The sequence below is a fragment of the Monopterus albus genome, unplaced genomic scaffold (assembly GCF_001952655.1).
Source record: "Monopterus albus unplaced genomic scaffold, M_albus_1.0 scaffold545.1, whole genome shotgun sequence".
Classification (NCBI taxonomy): Eukaryota; Metazoa; Chordata; class Actinopteri; order Synbranchiformes; family Synbranchidae; genus Monopterus; species Monopterus albus.
The window spans coordinates 95,092-109,603 of NW_018128425.1; the positions used below are offsets into that span (position 1 = coordinate 95,092).

At 41.1% G+C, this 14,512-nt stretch overlaps 1 protein-coding gene across 1 annotated transcript in view; it reads right to left on the reverse strand.

The window, feature by feature from the left end:
• Positions 1-14,512, reverse strand: part of fah (fumarylacetoacetate hydrolase (fumarylacetoacetase)) — a 39,921-nt gene that overhangs the window by 11,727 nt on the left and 13,682 nt on the right. The window contains exons 5-12 of the mRNA XM_020588498.1: positions 14,262-14,280; positions 12,463-12,555; positions 11,286-11,383; positions 8,672-8,724; positions 8,381-8,480; positions 2,834-2,964; positions 1,377-1,452; positions 93-139 (exon numbers count right to left, since the gene is read on the reverse strand). Coding sequence (XP_020444154.1) covers positions 93-139; positions 1,377-1,452; positions 2,834-2,964; positions 8,381-8,480; positions 8,672-8,724; positions 11,286-11,383; positions 12,463-12,555; positions 14,262-14,280 — 617 coding nt within the window. The remainder of the gene's footprint in view (positions 1-92; positions 140-1,376; positions 1,453-2,833; positions 2,965-8,380; positions 8,481-8,671; positions 8,725-11,285; positions 11,384-12,462; positions 12,556-14,261; positions 14,281-14,512) is intronic.

Genomic DNA, 14,512 nt, shown 5'->3' on the forward strand with positions numbered 1-14,512 from the left:
AAAAAAAACAGTATAATTCAGTATTATGTACTATATTCATAATGTAGTGCAGCGTACTATAGTGGCTCTGGCTCAGCTCACAAGATCCTTACCTTAAAGTTTGACTTGCAGATGGTTGCAGCCTCTGCCATGCCCTGTCCTGGAAGAGCCAATGGCAAAAGTTGCTTGTAGTTAAGTATTACATATTACAGCTGGACCAAGGCTTTGTACACTATCATCATTGATCTTTGTACAGTATCATTCAGCTCGGCTGTAAAGTAATTAGGTATAGGTACTCAACTAGTGTAATTTATTTTCAAACTTGAGGTACTTGCGTATTTTCATTTTCTGCTACCTCTAATTCAACACATTACATTGTTTTCTTTATTCCACTACCGTTATCTAACAGCTGAGTACAGGAACAGTGAGTGCTGGGACATATGGAAAGTCAACCATTTTAAGGTCAAACACCCCAACAGCTGTGTGAGCTGGACAACTTAACATAACAGTACTGACAACAAATCTGCTCCCAGCACAGACTGAAGCTTTTGATTCAACTGTTCATGCAAGCACTAGGTTCAAACAGCAGGTGCTTTCAGCCCAACACAGAGCCGCACCGACTGTCGGCACAGTTTGAAGAACTGGAGAACACTGTTGGGCCAAAAGTAAAACTTTTAGCTAAATGTTTTACATTATTAGTTGTAGTGCCGTCCCTGGTAGACTAGTGGTTAAGGCGCAGCACTTTCGCCGCGGCGCCCCGGTTTCAAATCAGGATTGCATCTGGCATAAAACGTGCCAAATGTCAACATGTGAGTTGTCAGTGTGATGATTGGCTGTGGCGACCCCTAAATGGGAAAAGTTGAAAGTGACTTTCTTTCTTTTTACATTATTAGTTGCACCAAGCATAGCACAGCATAAGAATATAGTGCATGCTTACACAATACAGAAGAAATCTGAAGGTGAGGATGAGGAAGCGGCCAGATTGACAGTGCTCTAGCATTTAAGCATCAGATCTCAAGACGTACAGTATGTCTCACGTAGGGTGTCCTGTATTCTTACATTCTGAAAAAGAGGAGGCTTGGTGTTATGCTAAACTGTATGTGTTTATATTAGTGGAGATCACCTCAGTGAGCCTCACAATTTGATATTTGGGTGTGGATAGTGCCAACTGCGAAGGACAAGCTAAGAAACAACGTTTGGTTTGACAATTCATTGTTTTTAAAGATGGCTGAACAAGAGCAATAAAAGCACACAACTATAATGATTACCATGGATCATCTCAGGTGTTAAACACGCACTGCACCAAGCACAGACACACACACTGCAGCAGTAAACTACATAACCACAGAGAGAAACCATGACAGTCAATCTGATGATATTCACATAGTGTACTGTACCTTTTAGTGACACAAACAGGTTAATATTGAAAGTGTAAGCATCATGGTGTTGCAGGTAGGGGAGGGGCTCTGGATCCTGCAGGAAGAGGAACAGAAACAAAATGAAGAAGTAAAAAAGTGGAGCCACAGAAGGGTTAAATGTCCACTGCATATACCAAAGAGCTTTTCTATTCTCAACAATTAGTGACACAAACAATATGGTTGTCTTAAAGGTGGAGCCAGAGAAGCTGTTGTCCTCTAAATTACAAAGAGGTTAAATACAGATGTACAAATGGTTAGAGGCTCGGCCCTACACTGACAGACTTCCCTCGGCCTGAGCTGTGCTTTGTTATGTTCAGTTCCACATCCATCAGCTGCTGCTGCAGTACACCAGACTGAGGATGCCAGAAACACTATACAAAGCAAGGTCACTGGGTGCTTCTAATTGCATGCACAAATAGTGCATGCATTTTCATACATGGAGATTAATATTCATGCTTTTATTTCATCCCGGTTAGACTATTGTAATTCCCTTTTCACCTGGATCATTAACAAGAGGTCCAGAATGCTGCTGTTATGCTTTGACCTAGTCTCTTTACACTGGCTTCCTATGAAATTCAGTTTCTTTTAAGATTCCTGTGATTGCACTTAGAGCCCTGCATAGTCTGGCACCTGATTACATTAGAGATGTACAGTACTGCAGTCTCCTGTAGCTAAGCTCCTCTAGTCAGGGTTGGTTGTTCCTCGCTCCAGACTCAAAACTAAAGGAGACTGTGCCTTTGACGTTATGGCTCCTCAACTCTGGAGCTCTCTCCCACTGGACGTAACATGTGAGGACACTAGACGCTTTTAAAAAGCAGCTCAAGAGCCAAAGGTTTACACTTGCCTTTGAGTGTTCTTGAAAAAGACTTACGTTAACACAAATCAGAAATATTTTTTTAATGCCAATGTTTTTTGTTTTTTATTTCAGTACAAATGCTTTAGAGCCAGTGTTTGCTTTTTCAGCTACGGTTTTGCTTTTTCAGACCAAAGACCAAAGTCATCGATCTGGCTCCATAGAAGACATGTCCATAATCACCAATGGCTCTGCTGTCCTGTCAGCACAAAACTATTTTTATCTGAGTCTCATTTCAACTTTTGGACCAAACAAAATCTAAGCACCACTGACCTTGACCAAAACATGCTGACATGTATGTAGAAAGTAAATTTTAGTACCTTTCTAGAACAGATGTCACAAAGTGCTTCACAACAAAAACAAAAATGCAACAATATGTAGAATAAATACAGTAAGAATATAGAGAAACATCCTATCTAATAAAGAGATAAGACCACTAAGATGAGGATTTGAGCAGTTTGTGTGGGGGAGTTACTTTAAGTGGTTCTGTATCACATACAGAACTTGATTTGGTGACTTAAACCTTTTGTTCACTATTAGGCACATCTCTATAAAAGTGTTAGTTAGGGACCCTTATACTCACCTGGATGGGGTTGGGCTCTACAAACGGTAACAGCGCCTCCATGGGGACGACCCAGGGTGAGATTGTTGTCCCAAAGTTCTTCCCTAAGAAAGGACCCAGAGGAACATACTCCCATGCCTGGATGTCCCTAGCTGAGAGTTAACAGATATTGCATACACAACAGGAGTAGCTAGGTTATAGTCCTGTAGTGGAAATTTGCTGTGTCAGACTATTGTCTGTAGCAGGAAGTTTGAAAAATTTGGTATCACAGATATAAAAAAAAACAAAAAAAACCAACAAACTCTAAACCAGCAGAACATCTGGAATTGTGGTGACCTGGATCCTCCTACTAAACAAAGAATACAGGTAAAAACGTTCTCGCGTAAACGTTTAGACACAAGCTTCCCATCACCTTGCAGGTACAAAGCATGTGACAAACCCAGGCTCAAAAGGAAACAACACAAAATCTGAAATGGTTTCTTTCACAACATTTGATGCTAAAGTGTACTTTAGTGCATTAGGAAAAGAGGGGATTGGATATCCTCTCCTCTCCTCTCCTCCCCCCCTTCTCTCTCCTCTTTCTCCTTTCCCCTCCCCTCCCGCTCCTCTCTTCCCATCTCCTCCGATCCCCTCCTCCCCTCCCCTCCCCTCTCCTCTCTCCTCTCCTCTCCTCCTCTCCCCCTCCCCATCCTCTCCTCTCTCCTCTCCTCTCCTCCTCTCCCCCTCCCCATCCTCTCCTCTCTCCTCCCCTCCTCTCTTATCTCCTATCCTCCCCTCCCCCTCCTCTTTTCTCTTCTCCTCTCTCTCCATCCATCTATATTCCACCACTACCTATCACTAACTTTGTGTCTCCTCTCTCCTCCCCTCCTCTCCTCTCTCCTCTTTTTTCCTCCAATCTCCTCACCTCTCCTCTCTCCTCCCCTCCTCTCCTCTTTTCTTCTCTCCTCTCCTCCCCTCCCCTCTCCTCCTCTCCTCTCTTCTCCTCCCCTCCTCTCTTATCTCCTATCCTCCCCTCCCCCTCCTCTTTTCTCTTCTCCTCTCTCTCCATCTATCTATATCCCACCACTACCCATCACTAACTTTGTGTCTCCTCTCTCCTCCCCTCCTCTCCTCCCCTTTCCTCAGATCCCCTCACCTCTCCTCTCCTCCCCTCCTCTCCTGTGTCCTGTTGCTTTTTTCTTTCCACACTGAAAATGCTGGCAGATTTGTTCACATGTTACCAAAAATTGAAACAACTCAATAATAGAGTGATTATGCACCTAAATTTAAAAGATCATCATTAGTTTTGCACAAGTATCTAATTGTGAAAGAGCGAGTTACAAGTTTTAATAAACTGTGTAGTTGTGTAAAAAGTACGTTATTTCCCTCAAATATAAGAGAATAAAAATATGAAGCAGCAGAAAATGAAAATACAAAATGAAAGCTGTTGGAAAAAGGACTGTAACATCAGGTGACCCCCAGTACAATTATTATACATTCTGTACTTGCAAAGAGTAAGCAGTTGATACCTATAATAGATATGTACTTAGATAAGTGATGACCCCTAAACGGGAAAACCCGATTTTGCTGATTGTGTGCTTTCACCAACACACTTCTCATAAGCAGTCAGGCTGCAGAGATGCAGCCATATCTGTTCCAGGAGCCAGTGATGATGCACGACTGTTAAGTCTGACTGTATAAATGTCTCTCAGGGGGACTGCCCTCTCTGAACATTTTCTTCATGCAACCATATTGTGTGTATTGAATGCTCCCTTGCTGCAAGAATAATTAAACCCTTATATTATTCACATAAGTGGCCTCGATCTGCTTTGTCTATTGTTGAAATAACCCTAATAAAAGCCAAGTACAGGTTGGTCAAAACTGTACTTAAGTACAGTAATTGAGTAAAAGTACTCTGTTACATTCCACCACTTTTGGGTTTCTTAGCTCTATAGTTAAATAAAATATTTGTTGCCAGTATTGCCCTACCCTCCTGTGTTCCCATACAGCAGGTCACCTCCACTGTGAAGATAATGAAGCAAGAGCAAGATAATCCTTCAGTTCCGGATTTACAGCCAGCCTGTTGTCAGTATCTTCCTCTGTCTGGATCAGTGGCCCTGCCCTCGTCCACTGTGAGCCTTTAACAAATGGCTTTTCAGTTAAACCACTGTGCAGGGGGAGGAGGAAAGAGGGCCATTTAGTTTACAGTTGCATGGTAGAAATGTAGTGTGGCAAATATTCATGGAGATCCTTTGGGGAGCTCCCATTCTGACCCCCTGAGGGTTTCAGCAGTCAAAAAGGAAATGAAAGCAACATCAGCACACTCTCAAGCTGCATATTCAGCAGAAATGTCACAGGCTGAAACATTTCTGTGGTGAGAAAACAACAACAGAAACTGGGGCCTACTGTAGAGAGATGCACCGGTGCAATTTGCTCCAGGATGATGCACTGTCCTTGAAAGACAGTCTGGACAATGTGCTACATTTCATGGGCAATGCACTAACTTCTAAATTACTGTCTACTTTGGGGGTCAGTTTACTGTATTACAGGGCACCCCAGATGGCCGAGAGGAGCTGAGAACAGAGATGGGCTGTGAGACCATCTTGATGCTGGAAATGCTGAGCACATGGCTGACACTGTCCCAGAAAGACCTGTTCCCATCCACATCCATAAAAACCTTTTCTGAGCATCACAAACACCATTTGGTGAAAAATCTTTGAATTTAATCCATTAGATTTGATAACATTTTAAAAGTGCCCCACAACCACCTCAGATCTTTAGTACATGCACAAACTAATCTCTATCTGGCTATCATTGCACTGGAGCATGTAATTTTTCTTGTTAAAATGGATATTTAAAGATATGAAAGCACAGAAACTGAGAAACATCACAGAAACAACTGTAATGTCATTCTGCTGTCTTAGATAACAGGCTGCTAATCTATTAACCTTAGCGCAGGGCTCATACAGACTAGTTTGTACTGAACATATCAGCTCTGACTAGCAACAGACTGAACGTAGCTGCATGAATGATGATGCAAACCAAATTCTGTGATTCAAAACAGCAACGTGATTTGACATTTCCAAATATACCCAGCCTTCATAAACAGAAAACAGTAAATTATATGTGAATGGACTTGCTGTAGCCAACCAGTAGTGGCTGTACCATGCAGGTCAGTGGAGCTGAAAGTGTGGAGACACTGTAATGAAATTTCCATTGCTGCAGTCATTCTTGCACTTCACTCTGTCACAGGCCATAAAGCAGTAATAGCTTCTGCTGTGCTTTCTGCACACAGGGCTAATATGGCCTCTGCCAAAGGACTAATAGAAGAAATAAAACCCAGTTGTGTTGAAATGCCACACACTCTACTGTAAATGACCTTCCAAAGCACAGGCAGTCAGGTTGTATTGGCTCACAAAGGATTCAGGCACTGTAGGACAGTGTGCTCCTGTGTCGAGCCGAGTAACAGAAAGGCTAAGCTCACAGGTAACAGTGACGACAGGGAGGGTGGAAGTAAATGAATGACATTTGTTTGGTATACTCTTCACAGTAAATGGGAATGAACAAATACATTTTTATATTCTGAATTATTCATATTGCTTAAGAGTTACTGAAGACTGATATATTGGACACTGGTTGTAAAGATGAGCCTCAAACGACGGGTGTTCTCCTATTCCCTACAGCTAACATCTACTCAGAGCCAGTTTGGGAGGTCTCTGAAGCTCTCGCACATGTCGACACATCAAAGTTAAAAGAAATTCAATAAATACTATTTAATTTTAGAGATTGTAATTAGGAGTAAAACTGAAGTTTTTTTTTACATTTATCTTTCACTTCACTTCAAAATGTGACTTTTAGCAATTTGATAAATATGGACCCTGGGTTCTTGGTCTTTTTGGTACTCATGTAATACTGGTTTTAAAGGCTATTGTTTATTCAATTTTTTTTATTCAATACCAGCAGGAGCTCTGCATAGTAGTCCTCTAGGTGTTTCAGATTTGTTGTCCTCTCATGAGCTCTTATGGCCGCTCTCAGTACATCAAGACAGCTCTAGTGTCAAATCAGTCCACATCCGACTCCACACATCCCTGTTATTCACAGATGGCTAATGAATTATACAGGTACAGCCAGAGTGGGGCTTTCTGGGAGGACCAGAGGCAAAATGAATTTTCCACTGATCTCTAATTGCCCAATTGGAGAAGGTTTAAGGATGACCGTTGTGATGACATGCCTCCCACCATACAATTCTGACAGTTCTAAATATATCCTGTGCTGTGGGTCTGTGAGGGTTAGGCTTAGGAACAAGCACTTCAACTTATAGACTGTGGCCAGTGGTAATGAGGATGGAGCAGCCCAAGAGATTTGATGAATAATGGTTGACAAAGTCAAGGCTTTTGCTGTCTATATCTGTAAGAGGATGACATTACACATGCTTCCAAATGACATGAAATGCAATGGCCACATTTTGTTATGTCAGCAGACTAATGTGTTTAATCTTCCCAGGACTCTTGCCTTGCTGTAGAAACTCAAACCAAATGTACAGTACATTTTATGCTGTTTTTCATTTGTCATTCATAGGGATGCATCTGCTTAGGTCTATGGATTTGGTTTTCCTTGTTCTAATCTGTAAATGTAAACAGTTGGTCCATCAGTGGAGGGATCGATGCAACTATTAAAAGTGGATAGGATGCATTTTACTGCACGTACTGTATTGACCATTGTCTATCATTGCTATACTAAAGCAGCAGACACTGCACATGTTTTGTATACAGTAAACTGCCAATGCCAGTACAGGTACCAGAGGAAGGGCTTAGTTATGTGTCACTAAAGTGCAACTTTAGGAGGACAGGGTCACCCTAAGAAGACATACCATGATTTGAGATTTGTTTGATAACTATTGCTATGTTGCTGTAATGTTGGTTTTTATTTACTTATGCTGGCAAACTGTTTGGCAGACTTACATACAGTACTGTACCACTGAGTCTGGAGTAAGGAGAATGACAGGCATGGAGCAATAGCACCATGCATATTCTTTCCAGAGATTTCCAGCTGAACCAATAAAACGCTCATGTTTTAATCTAAAACCATTTCCATATAAGCAAATCTGAAGTGACTGCATCAACATGTAGGAACAAGTATGCTTGTAACTGAGACATTACTGCTAATTAGTGCTGTTAAATTGGCATCATGTCATTGGCTTCACAGAAACAGCTCACATTCAAAGTCACACTAACTGTTCTATAAACATCAGCCCTGAAATACACATTTACTTTAGTATAAAGTCATTCAGCTCCACAATTTAACACATTTACTTCCCATTGAGCTTGTTTAAAAAAAAAAAATTGTCATGGCCAAAAGCTCCTCTAGATCAACATATCCTTTCAAATCAGCATCAAACTATTCATTTGGCAGCCCACGGCGGTTCATACAATAATATGTATTTTAGTTGCACAGAAACACCTGATTTTGAGGACATTATGCATATTACAAAATCCCAGGGCTGCCAGAATGTGAGGGAATCTCTAAGCTATCTACAAGCACATACAACATGGATGCTGTTGGCATGAGGTGTTGTGCAGAGACTCTCACCGCTCCAGTCATTCATGAGTACCATGCCAAAGATGTGTTCATGGGCTTTCCTAATGGGAATGGGCTCTCCAAGCTGATTCCCTCCCCCAACAAAGAAGGCCTGATCAGGGAAGAGAAGCTGTTTCAAACATAACAGCAATGATGTATATTTTTGTGCAGTATCACACAGACTGACAAAAGACAGCTGAGATGGGTCACTCAGGCAACACAGATATTGAAATGAAATTATTTCAAAATCTATTCAAACATTACAATCATACAACTAATTAGATAAATAAACATTGCTATCACCATTTCCAGCTCAATGTCCAACTGCTTAGATGGGCCAAATACTGGAGGTTTTGCTAAGAAAAAAGGGAAAAGTAAAAATGATTACTGTTAGTCATTAGCTCTGTGTACTTATAGCACCCACAGTGTGGATCAAAACCTGTTCTAATAGTTAGACCCTGGGATTTCACTTTGCATTTCAGAACAAAAAGCTGGTTCATACAAGGTAAGTGTTAAAGTAGCTGCTGAGGCTAATTGGCTAGATGTTCGGCCACTGAAGGGCAACGGCCCAAGCAGTGGACACAACAGTGATATTAGTAGAAACATGACTAGAAAAACCTGCCTGAGGGCCCTGCTGGGCTGTTACTGGCTCCAGGTTTAATTTGTGGTAAAATGAGCAAACAAAAATGACTGAAAGAATATGCACACTATGCTCACAGACAAAATAATTAAAAGTGGTGGAACTAGATTTAGACATAGGGAACCCTTCCAAGACAGGGTTTTTATGATAGACATGTTGACAAACACACATCCAGAACAGACAGAGCAATAGTATTATTATCATTAATTTGGAGTTGTGATTGTGTCCATCTGGTTAATATAAATCCAATAATCCCTCTCCTTTGAGTTCTGGTCTCCACTAACTCCACCAAGAGTAAAATATCTTACACTTAATCTGCTTCAAGTTAGAATCACATGTCACGGTCATGGTGGCCTCACTTCTGGCCGCCATCATGGCCTCCACATTTATGCAGTCAATGAGACACCACTGAATACAGTATAGGTCATAAATCCTGCCCCCCACGATAGCGGGTGGGTCATAAGCTGAACTAAAAATTCAAAGTACAAATCAGATCAGTTTTTTTCCCCAGAGGTGACTTCTGTGGTCATTGGTATATATTATCACACTGATCACAAGTGGTCATTTTTTTCCTGGTAAGGTTGTTTTTAATACATTATTTTATGATATAAAAGGGGTATATTTTGGATGCTTTGAGAACTTTGATCAGCAATTACTCACATCACTCAACTACTCGGTAACTACTGCGTAGAATCTGGTTGCAAAATGCCAAGATGACAGTTGCCATATTCATGATATTTTGGCTTCACTTTTGCATCATGGAAGGAAGTGGCAATGTGATGTCCATATTTAAATATGGTCAGTGATGTCATCTTTCCAGTGAAAAGGATTTAGAAGCCCAGCAGAGTGGAAATTGTCGTCAATTCATCACACTAAATCTGAAAACTTTATCTGGACAGTTGAATATCACCTGACAACTTTTTGAATATTTGACTTTTAAAATTTTCCTGCTTCAATTGTTGACTACACACCTTTCCTGCAATTTGCCTCTATTTAAATGTATAAAGGCACCATGTAATATTCCTTCTACTTTGATGCTAATGTGCCCAACACTGACAGGTACAGCTCTGATTAAGGAGTTTTTGATTTTCTTAATAAAGTAAAGAACATATTCCTAATTTCTTTATGGGAGTGCCAGTGATTTCGAGTTTGTTTACATCTGAAACAGCTGTATGAAATGTTTCGGGATTCCAGAGGAAGCTGGGTGAAATTGCCTCTCTCTGATAAAGTGATGTCACTTGTCTCAGCATCCATAATGCTAATAGTAGTGTATAGATGCCAGATTTTGGCAAGGTACCAGAATATGTGGACTAAAAAAGGAAACATCTCTGGCTCTGCTGCATTGATTTAGACCAGGGGTGCCCACACTTTTTCGCCTTGTGAGCTACTTTTCAAACGACCAAGTCAAAATGATTGACCTACACGCGCATGCACACGCACACACGCACACACACACACACACACACACACACACACACAAAATATATGTATGAATGAGTGTCGTAGTTTTTATGAACAGTCTGAAAGTGCCGCTCCACATTTCCCTTCTTCGATATAGTAATGGGGCGATTGGTAGATCAAGCAAACACATTTCAAATATAACGTATATAATAGTCCTCCTCCCATCCGGCATGGAATGTTTTTGGTACATTTTCGGTTTCTTACTTGATTCGGCCCCCCCCACTCATTTTATACCCTTTAGTAGAAAATAATTAAAAGGCTGACAAGGTAGTTTGCTCACTGGAGTTTTGCAGTAGCTTGTGGGGTTGACTGTGCATGCTTGGTGACTCGTGTCAGAAAAGACGAGATCTCAGACTGGCTGCCTGCATGTCAATCAAGTAGCAAATGCCATAGGGAGGATGGATGATAGGCTATATATGAATGATTGTCACTTTCTGCTTTTCCTGTTAGGGATCGCCACAGCGAATCGTCACACTGACCATTTGCATGTTAACATTTGGCACGTGCTTTAGGCCGGATACATCTAATTTATTTTTGAATGGCATGCGATCTACCAACACTACCTTTGAGATCGACGTATTGGGCACCCCTGATTTAGACCCTTTTTTAAACTGCCCTTTGTGAGTCTACCAGTCTTATAGGATGCAAAATGGCAGAATACTTAGACTCAGTTGGAAGGATGTAAGGGTGAACCAGTCTTGAAGATGTGTTTGCTACAAACTTTTACTCCTGTCTGATGAGGAACATTTTCATGAGTGGTGAGAGATAAATTATATGAACAATAAAGCTGAACACTTGTGAACATAAGGATCTCACTTTGGTCAGGTCTCATCTGGCCCGAGGGGCGGCGGACAGGGGTCCCAGAAACAACAACTGATGACGCTCTGCCATGGTATCCTACTGGAAGCCTCAACCTGCATAACATAATACCTTAGTTAGTGCACAGTGGGAAGGTAAAGTTCAGTTTGTTCATGGGTTGCTATGCCTAGATTGGTGTCATTCTGTTCAGTTACCGTGTAATAATGATGAGCACAAGCAAAACAGACCACATGCAAGATGTGCCTAGTGATCTCTGGGAAGTAAAATACAAAGTGCCATTCACTTGGAATGGTGTTTCTAACCACCTGTTGAATGTAAACGAACTGTGCTTTTGATTTCTACCAACTCCTGAAGAAAATATCTGGTCCTATAGCTGCAATGGTAACTGCATCTTTCTGCTGTTTGGTGATGTGCAGTGAGTTTTTAAGACCTTTTTTAATGAAAGCAGGTACCTGCTGTGAAACTCATTATAAAGTTCTGTAAAGCCGAGAGGATTTACAGACCTGGGTGATAACTCTCTGAAGGCTCATTACTATGAGCAATCTCTTTAAGATCGAGGCAAGGTCATTTGATACGTTGCTATTAAAAATGTAGTGGTTATAGCTCATTTAATGTGTAAACAACAAAACATCTGTTTCTTCTTAATATTTCCAAAATGTCCACAGTTTAAAAGTCTTTGTCTTTTGCATCAAAACAAACAAACAAACACTTATTTATGTTTTGTTGGGAAACCTCTATATACAGTAGTCATTTCCCTGCCTCTAATGCACAAGATGTGGTCCATGCTGAAGTCTGAAACCTGACATGGCTCTAACAGCCAGGAAGAACAGCCTGTCAATCAGCTGCTTAACCACAGTGCTGAGTGTCAGAGTCAGATGCCCCATCCACCTTAGCATTCCTCCCACACGGGTCCTACAGTGAATGAAGACTGTCTGTACTATGTGACTGATGCATACTCTGGGGATTCTTCCAGAGCCCTGCTGCAGTGTTTAAATGCACGCTGATGCTCTGAGGCTCAAATCAATTAGAGCAATCTTGCAGCATCCCCCCACAAATGACTGTTTGCTTCAGGTTGTCTCTTGATGTCTTCTGATGTATCAAGGCCCCTCGGCAAGCTTTTGTGTATTCTATCCATAGCTCTTAGTGTCTGTTGCTGGTTGGACTGAGAGCATACCAGTTTGGCATCAGGGCATTCTCCTTCCCACGGAACATGATGCCAACATTGGTGGCGTGATCTCTGGACGAGTAGAAGTCAGTGTAATCGCCTGTGAAAAAGAGAGAGATTCATGAAATCAACTCAATGAGCCAAACTAGACCTAACAGAAATGTAACATGTTATTAAACAGTGCCCCCTGGTGCTGCTGTGCAACAAGCTCACTTAGCTATTTCAATGCTTTTTCATTCACCATTACTAAGTAAAGAAGCAGGTTAGTTCACTTAACCCTACTAAAAATTATTATTCCTATAGCACCTGGCAGTGATACATGATTTACACCATATGTTCAAAAGTATAAAGCCACCTGCCCCCACATGTTTCAGTGTCATTCTGGTCTTTTATTTTAGACAGCAGTGTTGGTTAGTGTTTCAGCATGATTCCCCTACACACAAAGGTGGGCCTATAAATGAAGAATTTTGCCAGCTTGGTATCAAAGACCTTATATTCTAGCCCTGCATTTTGTTTGCGTGGCTGCCTGTCAGACTGTAGACCGGTCCAGCCAGCACCACCAATCAGAGGGTCAGGGCAGAGCCAGAACAGCAAAACCCCGGCCAGGAAAAGTCCCCGAAGCACACTCTGTTTTTAGAAAACCTTTTCTGTGAGCACATATGAACAGTTCAAGGCCCCCTAAATATGTATGTTTTTATATTTCTCAGCTTTCTCTTATTATTTTGAAAGGTTAAATTATAACACAAACTATCTCATTATAAAAATTAAAATAAAGGGGAAAGCTCTGATAACAGCAGTTTTAACACAGAACACAGGAGAAGCTCACCAATGTCAGCAGACAAAAGCCTCTGATGAAATAAACTGTCTCAAGAAAGGACTGACAATCAGCCAGCAAACAGATAAGGCCCGAAGCCTTTTGGAGCTTAGAATTTAATGATGTGTTTCCAGTCTACATTCTTTTACTCTCCAAAACCTTTGAAGGACATTTCTAATGACTATTTCTAAAGCAGCTAATTTGTGTGGCTCAGAAGGAATAAAACAATTTAAAAAAAACCAAAACAAAACTGAATTTACAGTTAACTAACAGGACATAAATAGCAACAGAGACAGGTTGTGGTTGACTTTCCTTTCCACAGATGTCACATGTACAGGGAAACGAAATGTTGCTTCTTATGGACCTCAATACAGCCCAGAAGAAACATTAAGGATGAATGTAAATTCATAGCTGTGTGTGCAGATTAAGGAAAGAAGATTCCATCTGGACATCCCTGCTGTGCATTGGACTCTTGTTTTTTTGATACCTTTTATTAAGTACCTGAAACACAAGTTAGACCACAGAACTGAAAATCTCCACTGAAACCAAATCTGACACTAGCAATTTTACTTTTTTTGTGTGGGTGTTTTTATAGCATATTCAGTTCTATAAAAATATACAATTAGTGATATTACCATATTGCAGTATCTCCACAGAGTAGATGACATTGATAGATATCAAGCAGCAATACACAAAGTGTAAACAAACATTATACCACACAGGGCAATGTGGCTGCACTAGGGTTGCAACTGTAGGAGAATTTCACAGTATGACAACCATCTCAGAAAACATCACAATTTCACAGCATGATGGTATATGCTATTATCAGTTACAATGACCCTTAAAGGAATGAAAACAAAAGGGTCCTTGAAAGTAACTGTGCCAGTGGAGTGACTTGGACTGCAGCATTAGTTTGACCCTAAAACTAAACAGAGTTCTAAACATGGGAAAAAGCATATAACTATTACTCAACCGTAGACCTAAACATAGATATAACTCATTTGGTAAATGGTCTTATACTTGTATAGCGCCATTCTATGCTTTTTACAGCACACTCAAAGTGCTTTCACATTATTCAGCCATTCACCCATTAGCACTCACACATTCACACACCAGTGACATCACCGGGAGCAACTGGGGGTTCAGTGTCTTGCTCAAGGACACCTCGACATGTTGACTGGACAAGCCGGGAATTGAACCGCTAATCCTCCGGTTAGGAAACGACCTGCCCTACCTCCTGGGCCA